Raw genomic sequence first — 15,942 nt, 5'->3', positions numbered from 1 at the left:
ATCAGCGACCCCACCCCAAAGTGCAAGGGGCTGGAGTTCAGCTCTGCCCCCAAGGCCGCCAGTGCCGGGAGCTGGCAGCTGAGCAGCTCTTTCGCTGTTGTGTTCCGGGAGTCAGAGCAGTGCGGCAAAACCCCTAGCACATGCCAGTTATAAAGCCAGGGAGAGTCAGCAGGTCCAGAATTCGGAGATTCTGGGTCCAGGCCAAACTGAAATGAGACCTTATGCAAAGAGGATAGAGGAAAGAGGAATGAAGAGGTTTTATCTGGATGCAACCGTCTTTCAGACTCACGGGAAACAAGTCCCCCTCTAAGAGCTCACACTGTCATCCACAAAACGTATGTGCCTGTGTACAGGTTTCGCTGCACCACTGTGTGTCACCGTGACTCTAAACGATTCTTCCCCACAACTTGGGAAAAACGCTGGAATTTCCCAAACTCGCAGGGACGCAGAGAGCACAGCTGGGGACCCGGGTCCCGCGCATACCGGACGGCTCACCTTGTACACCGTGCCGAACGCGCCGGAGCCCAGCACCTTGACCTTTTTGAATTCCGTCTCCTTCAGGATCCTCAAGAGAGCTTGGTTGGGAGCTTCTCCACTGGGTGTGAGAGGCTCAACCAGCTGTGAGAAACAAGGGGAAAGGCTGATGCCCCGCAGCGTTGGGGGGAAGGGGGGCGGCGGGGGGCGGGATCAGATGCGGATGCGACCACGACGCTCTGGCGCGGAGAACTCGCCCCGCCCACTCCGGAGATGCAGACACCTGTTCTATCGAACTGGGTGACAGACACAGTGGGGACGGGGACAATCCCCCATGGAGCCATCCACTGCAACAAGTGCGGTTTTTCTTTCTGTGCCCAGGCCAATCGGCTGGACTGAGAACACCTAGGGATGGATTTGTTCCATGGCGGTCATTCTGGCAGCCTAGCGGGCCCCTCACCACCAGCACCGTGATGCTTTGAGCTGCGCTGGGTCCTTCCTCCCAGGAACTCCAGGTTCTGACATGGATGCCAGCTGGGACCAGTTTGTGGAATTACAGGGTCAGGGACCACATTCGTCCCAACAGGGCTCAAGAAGGAGCAGCCACTGGCACGGACAGGGGCATTTTCCAAAGCAACATCTCCTGAGTTCAGAGCACCTCCACAGGCACCTGTGCACAGGCTTCCCCTGGGTCTGCCGAGCGCAGGCCCACAGTGGACAGTGCGCCGCGGGTGGTAACCACTCGTGGATTCTACTTCTCGTAGAAACGGCCGCATTTTATCGGATTCGTGCACCAGAACGCGCGTGTAAACGCTTGTTACTGACATCCAGCGATACCCCGTGACTTTTTTCCTCTTTCTAAACAAAGCCCCGACGTGCCACCCACACCCGGAACCCGGCTCTCAGCGCGCGTTCTCGGCCGGCCCCCGCGGCGCGCTCACCTCCCGCTCCTGCAGCAGCCGGCGCAGCGTGCGCTTGCGGACGATGTGGCGCCTGCGAAGAAAGAGGCCGACCCCCAGGGCCAGCACCACGGCCAGAAGCAGGCCCCCCACTATCCCGGTGGCGATGGACGGGATCTTGGGCCTGGAACGAGGGGGAGACACACGGGGTGAGCTTTGCTCTCAGACTCTGTCACTCTGGCATTTTACATGTTTCCTGCCTGTTTTGCTGCACTGCCATCACTTACAACCATCCTGAACGTGGAATATGCGCAGCTTCTAAAGGAGAGAAGAAGGCGGACTAGGGGCTCAGGGCAGGGGTTCTGAATTGCTTCGGTGGAGGAGCCTCCCCACCCACCCACCGTTTCTGCATTTTTCAAATTGAGGTATTGTCTGGATTCCTCCATAGGACAATTAATATCTTCATCTGTTGATTAAAAAAACATAACTCAAAAAGTAATTCTGACTTCAGTCATGCTTTCCACGTGAGACTGTGTGACCCCAGCATAGCAGGCATGAGGGCCTGCCCTCTGCCCACGCCAGACGGATAGTATCTGCTGTCCAGTCTGCACGGAGGACCCTTCCCAAACCCTTAGCCCACCTATCTGTGGTCCGCTGAAACCCTGTGAGGGACGAGGGCCAAGGGAGGAGAAATGGGGTCTCTCCTTGGGAGAATAGGAGGGAGAGGCTGGACAGTCAAAGCCTCCCGGGCTTTCGAGATGGACCACGGGCACGGGAAACGCTGTTTGAATGAGCTTCGAGGATTTTGACAGAGAGCAGTGCTGACAAGTGGCTGATGTCACCACACAGCCGCAAACCTCTCCAGCGCGCTCCTGCCCACAGAGCTTGGCGAAAACAGACACCCCGAATACAGGGTCAAAGCTCACGGAATTAGTAGATTCTGAATTTGTAATCTTTACAGCCTGTTGTTCTCAAGCACCTATGCCATCTGAGCGTCTGTCCAACTTCATATTTTCAGGTAAGAATGTTATTGAATATCGACGATTAAACAGCAGCACTGTTGCGCATAAAAATGTGCGAACATCCCTCCAAATTCCCCGTAAGTGAGTCAAATGTGCCTCACAACGCTGTGCTCTCAGCGAGTGCGAGAGCCGTCTCCTGGGCTGCACCCCCTCCCGGTTCACGCAGTTTGAACTAACGGGCTTGGGCCATTTTGAAGGGACACAGGCAGACAGGAGGAGACCTGGTACCGACTGTGTGTTCCATCTGCAGGGAGGGGGAGTGAAAAGAAGAAAAAAATGTGAAAGAGCAAGTGGAACGAAGAACAGTCCCTGCTGGGTTCAAGGTGAGGGAGCGACGGGAGAACCGCATCACTGGGGTCCCGACTGCAGCGTGCAGCGAGGCTGGAGCTTGCTGCTGTCCGCGGCTCAGGTGAGAAGGGGTGTAAACGGAAATCTTGACTTTGAGACGCTGCCCTGTTTGTCCCGAATGTTTCACGGCACGGGAGGAAGGCTCAGTTATCTCGGCTGGTTTCTGGGGCCGAGAGCGAGCTGACGATGCTGGGGAAGGGAATTTGTGAACATAAGCAGGGACAGCAGAGATGCCTGGAAGTCTGGCTAGCGGGTGGGGCTCTCAGGAATGGCCGGCGGGAGCCTAGCATATAATCCCATTCCTCGGAAATCATGTGAACTGATAACACCACTCTTTCCTCCTGAGGCTCAACAGGAATTCCCAACCCTGCTTTTCTCAGGGCAGCAGTTCAGGCAAGGATGGTAAACTGATCACAACTGAAATGCTGCAGAGAGTCCTGTGGAGCTTTGTCATCCAACAGAAAGGTACTTCAGACTCAGGTTTGCGGGAGGCCAACGGGGTCAGGGAGGAAGAGGAGGAGAAGCAGGTGGAGCAGGAAGAGTCCGGGAGGCTGGTGAGCCAAGCAGCGAGGCAGCTGCACAGACGGGACACCGGGCAGTGAGGCAGCCCTGCGGGGATGCGGCCGCCGCTCACACCCAGTCTTCCAGGGAGCGGCCAGCAGTCCAGGCAGGTGGGCTCTGCTAGGGACTCCCCGGGAGAAGCGAGAACCTGCTGGGCAGAGGCAAGCGGGGAAAGGGGGAAAGCACATGGCCCTTGACGTCAAACTCTCGGTGGCTTCTGCTCAGGTCTGCCACCCACACAGCATCACCTACCTGTCTACCGCACAGCCCTCGAGACCTGGTCCGACACAGCTGTAGGGGTTGAAAGAGAAATACACATTGCAATCATTTCACTTCTTTAGCATTTTTTCCTGGAGCGTTTTTTAATTAAATCATAAGGCAACGTATGTTAAATTACTTTCAAATCATTAGAATCACAATGCGTCTCAATGTCGGTTCTTCATTTTTTTATCAGGCCTTTTTTCACCTGTCCTTTCACTCAGCACCTATTTCTGAGTGTCCACTTTGTGACAGGGGTTGTTCTAGCACCGAACCAAGCGGACCATCTCTGGCCTTTGTTACTGAAATGTTTCCCAACAGAGAAGCAGCTGGGAAACAGGGCTGATTTCAGACCCAGAAATGGGCTTTACCCACTTGTATCCACTGAAACATCGCACGTGAAGCAGGGACAGCATTTGTCTTCATGTGACCCTTCAGCAGCTGGTCCCCTCATATGGGGCAGACCATCATCTGTGACTCTGATTATTGGTGATGATGGAAAAGGCAGAATAAATTGGCTTGGAAGTCATTTGTCAACACGAACATCAACAGGAAAACAAAATATTCCAATTAAATGGAAAAGGCTGACATTCATGGCCTGGGGAAAGATGAAGAGGCAATCTCAGAGACAGGAAGAGGGCCAGTGCGTGCTGGACGCCTCCTGTCAACTGGTTCTAATCTAATCTCTCTGTCTCATTCAAAGGGCTCCGATCTCTGCTCCACGCCTCTTGGTTTTGAGGGTCTGAGACCTCTTCTCTGTGGAGTCAGGCAACACAGTCTCTGCCCTGCAAGCCTTGAGGGCTTCCTCCCTGCACCAGGGGCTTCTTCAGGCCCTGGAACACACAGGAGTTCTCCTTTTTCACAACTCGTAGATAACAGAAAAACCCCAAACCTAGGAAAACCATAATTGTCAAAGATGAAAAACATTTGCAAATGGATGACCCCTGATAAAACCAAACCCTATTCAAGATATCCCCCCTCACTAGTGCTCTCCCCCAGAACACCTGTCAGGCTCGGGCTGCAATGGCACAGGGAGCTCTGCAAAGGAGTTCACACTGGAGCTCGGGGGCAAGGAGCCTCTGAAAGCACTGCTGGGGCACCTGCGGGCTTCCAGCAAGAAGCTACCAAAAGTAAGGAGGTCACAGAGAATGAGGCCAGTTTACCTCTGAATAGACGACAGACAGGAAGAGTGACAGGCTAGGGGATGGGAGACAGGAGCCCTGGGAAAGCTGACGCTGCCCTGCGCAGCTCTGCAGAAATGACGCTGAGTGTCCAGCAAAAGAGGCCGTGTCCTGCTGCCATTTAGTTTTGTCAGAAAAATTATTCCTTCCCTTCTACTTCTTTCTTTTCTGTTACATACATCAAAACAGGCAAAATTGCATATTTTTTAGTTGAATTTATTGTCATAGAAATCTCCTCCTCATTCCTGACTATGAAAATGTGGTCTCACTGAGAAACGCACTTGCTTCTGGAAGCAGCGTGCTCGTGCGTCCTGGTCGGGGCACTGTCACTCCTGGCTGCTGAGTTGTCACACACACACAGTCAAAGAACTGTTTTCGAACTTTCCCTCACCTTCATGCATGTTTCTCCATACTTCAAAAATTAAATCCATTCTATTATTTAATTCCTTTGGGAGAAGACAGATAACAAGGCTGCAGAAAGCTCTATGCCCTTCTATCAATGACATGTGCTCACAGACACACACATATACAAACTCATTTATTTCCAAAAGACAGAAAAAGGTGGAAAAACATTTATTTTATATGGGTACTATCATTCTGTTTTAGAGAATCTGCTCTGAAATTGCTTATTTGGGGGGAATACACAAAAATACTTTAAGTGAAAAATAGCCAAGTATAAGTTATATTATGCTTTGTAGAGTTTGCAGACAGGTCAATATAACCAGCATGCTGATACACACAAAGGGAAAAATATGAAAAATCTTAAAACTGCTACCAAGGAGGTATTCAGTAAAATTCAAAATCCATTCTAAATTTTAAAAAACAGTTTAATAGTAGGAACAGATGACTATTTCTTTAATGAGATATTAAGGATCTCACACTAATAGCAAATACTGGTTTTTGAGTTTTTTAAGCCACACCCACGGCATGCAGAAGGTTCCCAGGCCAGGGATGGAACCCAAGCCACAGCAGTGACAACGCTGGATCCTTAACACGCTGCAACACCAGGGAGCTCCTGCAAACGTTGTTCTTAATGGTGATTCATGACAGCCATTCCCCTACCCTCTGATATAAAATTCTGATGTCCACTACTATTGTAGCTGATATCATTCTAGAAATTCTAGCCCTTGTAATATGATCTGAAACATTTGGAAAAGAGATGAAGATACCATTATTGGAGATGATATGACTGTTTTCCTGGTAAATTGAAGATCATGAACTCACACACTGATTTCAGAGGAAGTCAGTGAATATACTCCTCCAGCGAAAAATCAGAGCTATCTTGTATTTTAGAGAAAATAAATTAGAAGGTATACTAGAAAACAAGATCCACCTCACAATCGCTAAAATAATTACAAAATGTTTAGGTAGAACATGAAAGAACAAAACTGCAAAACTTTACTGAGCTAGGAAAGAGGGTATCTGAATCTGCGAAGAAATTGTCCACTCCTGACTTGGAATACAAGCTACTTACTGTAAAAGTGTTAACCCTGCTCAAATTCACGTACTACCGGCTTTCGTTTTTGGTTGTGTGTGCGTGTGTGTCAGACTCGTAAACGGTTCCGGGTCCCTGGGATCGGCTGCTGGAGCAGACGAGAGGAAGGCAGAGAGGGGCACCGGCAGGCTCGTGGGAACACCCGGCTCCCGACGTGCTGCTGGGGAGTCTCCCTTCAGTCACCACAGACCAGGACGCCTGGGCAAGGTCACGGAATGTGAGTCCTTCCATCCACCCTCGGGACGCCAGAGACTCGAGGAGGTGACACGATGGAAGGAGCCCAGAGTAGAGTCGTTCCCGAATCATGGGTCTCTAGGCCCAGGCTCTGCCGTCTAAATGCAATTAAAATATTGTAGGGAAAATGCTTCAAGACTCCTGATTTTTGGAAGTCTAACTGGAAGGCTCTGCATCCCTACGAACACCAATCATATGATTACCAGCACTGCACCTCCTTCACCAGCATCAGTGCAGCCTCCACCATGCCGGCAGCAGCTCAGCACCTCAGTGCAATCATGATTGAGGACGCCTGTGTTCCAGGCACTGCCTTAAGTACATTACACACACTAACTCAACATCAAAAAAATCCTGTGCGCTATGCAGTAGTATTATCTTAATTTACGGATGAGGAAGGTGAGGCACAGAGAGGTTATAACACTCGCCTGAGGCCACACAGCTAGTAAGATGTGGCTCCAGAGAAGAGTAACAGGTCCAAATGAGGTTGAGGATTATGAGAAATACAAGGAAATACGAAATACATATGACAACTCGATTTCTCTTTCTGATTTCTAGCCCAGTTTGATTCTCAAATTTATCATCTTGGTAAATAAGATGCAAACACTCAGAGTGCCTCTGCTAACTGCAGTCAAAATAGTTTTAATTTACCTAGTAACAGCCTAGCTAAAAGAAGGAGCATCTTTAAGCAACATTCCAGGCAACGTTATCTCCTAATAATTATAAATTAATAAAAGATTCCCACAGGAACCCAGTCACCTGGAAAGAGTTGTTAAAACTACATATGCTGGCACTTCGCAACAAGCCAAGCACACGACACACAGCACCAGGATCTGCCCACGATCACGTCACTGCTGCTGCCTTGGCTGTGGGGCCAGAACACCTGCAGCAACTGACTCAAACACAAGCCTCTGTACTTTACTGCCTGGAAATTCTGGAGACATCTGCCGTCTATGAATTTGGAAAATGGGAACTATTCTGTCGGGGTGATTTTCCTTCCCAGACCCAGCGCTTCCTCCACTCACCCGTAGGTGCAGTTGGGGTGGCACAGGTGACACACGTGGTTGGCATCCGCAAACTTCCAGATGAGGGTGCTGTTTTCTCCTGCGATTCCCGCGGGGCAGGTCTTGACACAGTGAGGGCCGTCGATGTAGTGAGCACACCGGACACAGCTGTCCGGGCCCTGCACCAAGGTGGGGAAACATTTCATAAATCAAACAGTTACTGATGTCTCTTCCAGGATGGAAGTCACGTCTCACTTAAAATACTTATCCTGAAAAAGACAGAGTTGAAGTTCTTAAAGTGGGTGAGTTCTGTGATTGTGCTTATCTCACAGGCCAGTGTTAACAGCTCAGATCAAAGTCCTCCTGACTCCGAACGTGGTCAGTGTACAAAAGCGTAAAAGGAACTCTACTGTGTGCACTGCTGCATTTTCCTGGGGGCATCTTTCCTCGTCAGAATATTCCTGATTGGCCTACAATCAAGATAAGATATTTTTATATCCCTTATCAGACAGATGGACTTCCTTGAAAATCACCTTTGAGGTTGCAGGGGACCCTGTGGGGAGCCACTCCTGCCGAGGCGAAGTCAAGAGGCCCCGCATCTCCCTTTCTCCAGTGAGGGGAGGGTGGCAGGTGTGAGTGTGTCGGTGACTCTGCACCCTTAACTGTGTAACAGCCCGAACTGGGTTCTGTCTGTCAAGCACGCGGATGCCGCTGCAAACCCCCAGGAGCAAATGCACTGGGGGTGCGTGGGCTGTGTCCACACACCTCACAAAGCGCCGAGACAAGGCTGGTAGGAAGGGTCTGCCTGCTGCCAAAGTGCCCTGATGTCCCCAAGACTGAGTGTTCCCAGAGCCAGAACAGCCCGGCACAAAGTCAACCAATACCACCAATTATTTTCTCTCAGTGATGAAAAGGTTACTCTCACCAACCGAACACCAGTGGTTTACTTTGTAATCAGCCCTTGTGGCAGCCAGTAGCTCAAAATCGAATCCTGTCATCTTCTCCCCAGTTTAGAGAGAACTTCTGAAAAACACTCGGGTGGTTGATTTAGCTCAAATCAACCTGAGCCCCTCATGTACGTACTACTGAGAATTAACAGCCTGAGCACTTGGTGTGGAGGGACCTGCATTCTCACTTATACTCTTAAAAGATTATCACTGAGCATGTAGCTAAGGAACTGGATTTTGACAATCTTTTCTATGCATTAAAAGTAATTATAAATTTTTGTTAAATGAGAATTTGGTGAGGTCTGATTAAGGTGATTAAGTACTGTCGTCAGGAACAAAGACTTGGGCTGTCAGGGCATCGGCTGTCAGGGCCCTGATCCGTGGGGTGAGAACAGGTGTCACCACCAGGATCTGGGGGGTGGACAGAGATGGTGACTGTCCGAGCCAGATAGAGTGCGGGCCGATGTCCACTCTGTCACGGCCCCTGACCGCTAGCCTGGGGGCTGGGCTGGTTGGCGGTCCTGGCAGCCCAAGGCGACATGGGGTCATTCTCGAGAGGGTACGGCTGACAGGTGGGGATCACATCAAGCGCGCTCCTTACGCGTCCCGTGCAGGTCACATTCTTGGCCTGGGGCAGGCACTCCGGGTGGCACTGCACACATTCGGCATTCTCCACGAACTCTCTCGGCTCCCTGGCAGGGGGAAGACGGACACTGGTCAGTGCCATCCCCTGACACCCTCTGCGGAATGCTGCTGCATCTGTCTGAGCACAAACCACCTCTCTCAGAAAGCCAGAACAATTTTAGGAAACGTCACGCAATCGGGGATCCAGGACTACACTGTAATGTCACACACTGATTCTCTCACCTGCATCATTGGTCAGTTTCTCCTGGAATAAACAGAGAAGCTTCATTTGCCATCAAAACACCTTCCCTACACTTTTTTCCTTGACAGGCACACAGTTTCTGAACATGAGGTAAGCAAGCCAACCCGGGGAGGTGGTGAGGAAAAAAGAAAAATAGTCCTTAAGAGGCAGCCCCTCCAATATCAGCTTCATGGATATTTAAATTAAGCTGGAAAGAAATGGTAACTGTAGACGAATAGAAGTGGAGAGCTATTAGAACTTCCTCAATGGTTATTACAAAACAGTCAGCATGGCACATAGGTGGGGAAATTTTTTTTTTTGCCTTTTAGGGCCACACTTGCGGCATATGGAGGTTCCCAGGCAAAGGGTCAAATCGGAGCTGCAGCTGCCGGCCTGCACCACAGCCACAGCATCTGAGCTGCATCTGCAACCTATGCCACAGCTCATGGCAACAGCATATCCTTAACCCACTGAGTGAGGCCAGGGATTGAACCCGCAACCTCATGGATGCTAGTTGGGTTCGTTAACTGCTGAGCCATGACGGGAACTCCCAGGCGAGAAAAATTTTGCTTGTAATATCTGAATCATTCCTCAAAAATGTATAGATCAATGTTAAACATGAAACTGATGTTTAACTGAAAAAAACACCATCATTGTGACAGTTGTTGGGATGGCTGGGAATTCAGTGCAGGTCTGCCCTCCAGGCAGCGAGCAAGGTATGTTCACACCCAAGGACAGGTCCCAAGAGTCCCTCCAGGCAGCCGGCACCAACTAAACCAAATCTGCTGCCAAGAGTTTTCCCTGTGCTGCTCCTGCAAAGGGTGCTGCTGGCCGCCAGGTTCTCTGGTGCAGAGATGTATGCGTCACCGCCCCGCCCACTCTAATGACCTTGTCTCCTTAAAGAGACGCAAGCCGGAGCACAGGAAGTTAGTGTGTTTGCAGCAGTAATGACTGCATTTCTTACTTGCTGAAGTAACACGATCAGGTATGTCAAGTACTCTGTGGGGTTGGTTAATGAGCCTACCAGCTGAAGGGCTCCTGGAGAACAGAGCTTGGTCTCATCCTGCTTCTGAGTATTTCTTTTCTTTTTTTGTTCTTTTTAGGGCCACTCCAGTGGCATATGGAGGTTCCCAGGCTAGGGGTCGAATCAGAGCTTTAGTTGCCCGCCTACACCACAGCCACAGCAATGCCAGATCCTTAACCCACTGAGCAAGGCCAGGGATCGAACCCACATCCTCATGGATACTAGTCAGATTCGTTAACCACTGAGCCATGACGGGAACTCCCTTCTGAGTATTTCTGATCTGAGCAGTGGCCCAGATAGTGAAACGGAAAGGAAAATCTCCCTTTTTCTTTGAATTTTTTTGAAAAATTGCCTCTGCCAGTCTCTATCCTTCCATTTTACTTTCTTACTAATTGACTTTTAGTAATTATTTGTGGATATTCACAGCCTTATTCAATATCAAGATTCCTACAGAATCAACAGACTGTATGTACTGTACACTTTATTTTCATTGACTGCAATAAATTCAACAAATGTTTTATAATTGTTTATCTGTGTCCATGGTTATACTTAAAGTTATTTGCACTGTTCAGTGTGTCTTGAACATAACAAAAATTAACCAGGAACTGTGTTTTGACATAGCAGGAAAGGTATGCTGCAAAGACAAGACTAAATGGCCATGGCCTTGGTCATCCAGACAGTGAAAGACTGTTCTGTTTGTCTTAGGGGCTCTGTGCAGCTTAGGAAAAATGTAAGATGTTTCTAGATGAAGAGATTCTAGAAAGTGCATTGGATTAATTACTTAATAGGATTAATTAATGAAAAAGGTTTGTTCATTTCCTTTTGTGATTAACAACTGTCCACAAACAAAAACAAATGAAAATAGGAAAGATAATCAGACTGATCAACTATAAACCAAAAAAAACCCCACGAAACAATCTTAAGTCTATGGAGTTCCCATCGTGGCACAGTGGTTAACGAATCTGACTAGGAACCATGAGGTACCGGGTTCGATCCCTGGCCTTGCTCAGTGGGTTAAGGATCTCACATTGCAGTGAAATGTGGTGTAGGTCACAAACGCGGCTCGGATCCTACGTGGCTGTGGCTGTGGCTGTGGCTGTGGCGTAGGCCGGCAGCTACAGCTCTGATTAGACCCCTAGCCTGGGAACCTCCATATGCCCCAGGAACGGCACTAGAAAAAGGCAAAAAGACCAAAAAAAAAAAAATCTTGTCTTTTTTTTTTTCTTTGGCCGTGCCCTCAGCATGTGGAAATTCCCAGGCCAGTGATTCAACCAGCACCAGAGCAGCAACACTGGATCCTTAACCCACTGTGCAAAGGAGAAGTCCTTATACTCATTTTTCATCAAAACAAAGGGATCAGACGAAGCCTCTTACCCCTCCAGAACGTTGCACTTCTCCACACATTCCTTGCCTCGGCTAAAGTTTCGGCAGGACATGCAGTCTCTGGGTTCAGGGCCCCAGCAGCCCTCTGATGAGCACAGCGGGTTACAGATGTGGCCCATGGCTTCTGCAAAGACAGGGGCAGCCCCACGAGTCAGCCAGGCGCATCGGCCACAGGGGCCTGCGGGTGCGGGGCACACACACTGCTGGACCCCAAAGCAGCAGTAATAGGGCTTCGGGGCGGGGCGGTGGGGGGTGCTCTGCCAGGGGCTGAAGGTTCCCAGAGGCTCATCAGAGCTGACGAGCCCCGGGAGGGTGCACAGGGGCGCAGAGCCAGAGCACTGGGGGTGGGAGTCACTGTTCTCTCCATCGCACGGGGAGGAAGCCAAGGCCCCGAGACCTCAGTACTGGCGAGGAAGGGCTGGAGCAGGACATAAGCGAGGGGCCGCTTTCGCCAGTGGCCAAGGTCTCGTGCAGAGGGCGATGGTGCAGGCCCAGCCTCAGGAGCCGACTCCGCCTGTGAGTGCGTGTGTCTGTCTGGCTAGCTACAGTCACCATGGACAAAATGAGCAGCGGGAACGCACAGCTAAAATACAACACGACCAACACTAAATCTAGTTCTGCGCATTACCAATAACGCTAGCCCGGACTTTGAGGCAGGTTCATCCTATGGAGTGAGAAGGATCTGGAAAGAATTCTGATGAACTTCACAATTAAGAATGTCCAGATTTCTTTTCACTTGCTTCTTTGGGGATGTAAAAATCATTTAAATGTTTGAGAATGGCCCCTTGATATTCTAAATCAAAACGAATGACCCACTGGAAGCCTGTCCACAGTCAACCAGAGTGGTTACTCACTGCACTCTTTTTCACTCCTGTTGTTTATAATTTTGGTTTTCTGACTTGCGGTCCCAAATAGTTTTTTCCAGCTGATTGTATTTGCGTAGCACAGGTTTCGGTTTCCTGAGACGATCACGTCTCCGTCGCTGATCTCCTTGAGGGAGCGCAGCCCCAAGGACGCTATGTCCAGGCCAACAACCGCGAGGGAAAACTGACCACTGAGGTGGAGAGAGGAGAGCAAACACGGAGGACAATTAGCACAACAGAGCGTCACCAAGGCGCCGTTCTCTGCACCACTGCGGGTTTACTACAGACGCCTTCCAGGAAGCACGTCATGCCGCAGGCAGGAACAAGGCAACTTCGGAGAATTCCGAGTGTTTTTTAAGCTCCTCCAGGGAAAAGCTAGTTCCTAGTTCGTGTCTCTAATCCCAGTGGTAGTCTGAGGGCTGAAGAAGTGTCTTAATGTCATTATTTTATTTGCTGCTTTTTGATTTTGCCTGTGAATTGAGAATGTGTTCTAATTGCTAAAACATCCAGGAGTTCCCGACATGGCGCAGTGGAAGCGAATCCGACTGGTATCCATGAGGATGCGAGTTCGATCCTTGGCCTTACTCAGTGGGTTAAGGATCTGGAGTTGCCGTGAGCTGTGGTGTAGGTCACAGATGTGGCTCAGATCCTATGTTGCTGTGGCTGTGGTGTAGGCCGGTGGCTACAGCTCCAAGACCCCTAGCCCAGGAACCTCCATAAGCCGCGGGTATGGCCCTAAAAAGCAAAAAAAAAAAAAAAAAACAAAAATCCAAATACACTTCAAATGATGATAGATTCATCCGCTCACACATCCACCCATCCATTTATAAGGCAAACATACTGAGGCAACATGTGACCCATCCTGTCTGCCTCTGGGTTAAGTGCACGTCTGCTCCTCTCAAAACCCCTCTGTCTAGTGATGGCGCATTCACCTGGGCAAATACCTGCAACCTGGCACCAGGGGTGGTGACGAGGGCTCCACAGAGGCGGGGCAGGTCTGAGGAGGGAGCCCGGGAGAGGGGCCCAGGACCAGGAGCTGGCAGGTTCTCCTCATCCCCAGCCCCATGCCAGGGTCCTGACAGTGATCAGCACGGGCCCCTTGAGTTCCCGGACACGTTACTCAGACTAAAGGGAAGGAAGCCCCTGGACGCAGGAGGTAGGAAGGCACACGAGAGCCAAGAGCTCCCTCTGGGGCGGGAACGCGGAGGCGGGAGCCCCAGGAGCAGGGCCTGCGGGGGGCAGGGACGCCATGTGGAGGAGCCTGGGGTCTGCAGGGAGCAACCACAGGAAGGGGTTGCATTTTTAGGAAGCCCGCCAGCCACCAAGAGCTGCACACCAGTCACCCAAGAAAGTCGACCAACGCGCTCGTCTCTGCATGAACTTTGGCCAGTGAAGTATTTCTGAGAACTCGGAGCAAAGGCGCCTCTCTGGGAAGCACCATGAGCTGCTTGTTTAGCATCAGAGACGCAAAGCTGAGACAGTTTTTGGAAAGCAGTGCTTATTTTACGTGCATCATCTTCCGATTTCCTGAGTGTTGCATAATGTTCTGCTGTCCAGTTAGGAGTCAGTGATGGAAAGCTGTTCTCGGAACCAGGCTGTTTCCAAGGCAAATTTGAACAAGAGTGCAAACTTCTCCTCACCACAAACCCATCACTACCTTTATTACGTTAAAGATGTGTGTGCGCGCGCACGTGTGTGTGTGTGTGTGTGCGTGTGCGCGCGCACGTATTTCACAGGTGGAGCTAGAAAAGTGGAAATCCTGAAAGACACTCTCAGTTGCTAAAAAGCTTCTCAGTTCCCCCTAAAATGATGCGCTGATAAGGAAGAACATGTCACCCCAGGCTGTTCTTGGCAAAAGTGCGAAACCTCAACTGAATCAGAAGAAAACATCGGCCATTCCAGAAACGCCTCACCAGTACTTGAAGGACGAGGCCGACAGCGGACCTGTCACTGAATGCAGAGGACCTGTCACTGACTGCATGACAGCCTCATGCAGTGGGGGACACGGGGCTGACACAGAACACACAGGCATTCATGGAAAAACTGGTGAGATTCTAGAAAGTCTGCATTTGGGTTACTGCTGATTTGTGCCAAGGGGACGCAGGGTGTCACCCTTCAGGGAGCTGGGGAAACTCGCTGTGAGCTTTATTTCAAAATAAAATAAGAAAGAACCTACCAGCTGAGATCTACTTACTGTTGCTTTGTCCTGCCACGTATGATTTCCAGGTTCTCAAAAGCATGGAGGCCAGTCCTGTTTTCAGGCCAGGCCTGAATCAGTAAAAACCCTGTAAGGCAGGAGAAAGATGCAGGCCATTTAGCAATTCCCTTTTTCTAAGAAACACTGTCATAGGATTCTCGGGAGGCTGTCCAGGAGCAGACGGCGAATGTTTTGTTCTCTTCATCCTCCTCACTAAGCACTTGCAGACACACACACACACACACACACACACACAAAGAGCCACACGCACCAGGCACCCTTTACAACAAGCCCCCTGCTGCCCTGGGCTAGAGCCCGACTCGCCCCGCAGGCTGTACCCACGGTGGGAGCTCCCCTCTTGAGACCCCAAACAGGCCGCTGCTCTCTAAGGCAGGGGCCAGTTCTGAGCTTTAGCACCACAAGGAGACTGACGTGAAATCTCTATCTGGTTCCAATTCTCAAGCCAATCCTGCTATAAAGTCCAGTTACACCTTTTTTAGGGATGAAGGAAGTGGAGCTGCCGGGCCCTAGGCCCAAGGCCGGTGTTGGGGCAGGACGGGACACGTGTCTCCGGGCTGGGAGCCTGCCGCAGCTCAGCGCCTGGCCCCCCGCCCCCCATCCCGGGCTGTCGACCGGCCACCTGGGCTGGGCACTGAGACCTCGCACGTCACACCGAGTCCCAGGTGACTCGACTCTTTGCTCAGAGAGTTTGCCTCCTGAGAGCACGGGGAGCCGCGGTTTTGAAAAATATCAAAGAATGAATTACTCGCTAATGGCAAGGGAAGAGAAAACCGCCTAAAAGTTCTCCCTGTAAAATACCAGCCTCCCACGTGTGCTAAGATGGCAGGTTAGCGGCACACCTGTTATTTCCTTCACGGTTTTCAGGATGTCCAGTTCCTTGGGGTCCAGAGGCGGTGTGCGTGTGAAGGAGTCACTGAAACAGGCCACAGAGGATCCGTAAGGGCCTGCAGGGAGCCAAGCGGATCCCGCTTTTCCCTAGAAGGTCCTGACGTCAGCTGTACTCACCCCCTAAATGCTACCGGCAGGATATGAAGATCTCCGCTGATGGAGGTGCAGTTCCTGAAGTGCTTGATATTCGTAGCGTTTATGGAAAGTGTGTCCTTAAACTCGCCAATCCCTATCCCATTACAAACTGTAAAGACAAGGGAGGTGATTACTCCCTTCGCACT

General features: G+C 50.6%; 1 protein-coding gene across 4 annotated transcripts in view; it reads right to left on the bottom strand.

Annotated features, from left to right (window-relative positions):
* Positions 1 to 15,942, bottom strand: part of EGFR (epidermal growth factor receptor) — a 178,050-nt gene that overhangs the window by 28,811 nt on the left and 133,297 nt on the right. For 3 of the 4 annotated variants that reach the window (XM_047752850.1, XM_047752851.1, XM_047752852.1), the window contains exons 9-18: positions 15,779 to 15,905; positions 15,613 to 15,686; positions 14,750 to 14,840; positions 12,547 to 12,746; positions 11,684 to 11,816; positions 9,022 to 9,112; positions 7,495 to 7,652; positions 3,557 to 3,595; positions 1,416 to 1,557; positions 496 to 618 (exon numbers count right to left, since the gene is read on the bottom strand). In XM_047752850.1, coding sequence (XP_047608806.1) covers positions 496 to 618; positions 1,416 to 1,557; positions 3,557 to 3,595; positions 7,495 to 7,652; positions 9,022 to 9,112; positions 11,684 to 11,816; positions 12,547 to 12,746; positions 14,750 to 14,840; positions 15,613 to 15,686; positions 15,779 to 15,905 — 1,178 coding nt within the window. Of the gene's footprint in view, positions 1 to 495; positions 619 to 1,415; positions 2,933 to 3,556; positions 3,596 to 7,494; positions 7,653 to 9,021; positions 9,113 to 11,683; positions 11,817 to 12,546; positions 12,747 to 14,749; positions 14,841 to 15,612; positions 15,687 to 15,778; positions 15,906 to 15,942 lie in introns of those variants that run through there. The other variant, XM_047752853.1, reaches the window with a different exon arrangement.

The sequence above is a fragment of the Phacochoerus africanus genome, chromosome 11 (assembly GCF_016906955.1).
Source record: "Phacochoerus africanus isolate WHEZ1 chromosome 11, ROS_Pafr_v1, whole genome shotgun sequence".
Lineage (NCBI taxonomy): Eukaryota > Metazoa > Chordata > Mammalia > Artiodactyla > Suidae > Phacochoerus > Phacochoerus africanus.
Note: the sequence above shows the minus strand (reverse complement) of the source record. Positions and strands in the feature narration are given on the sequence as shown.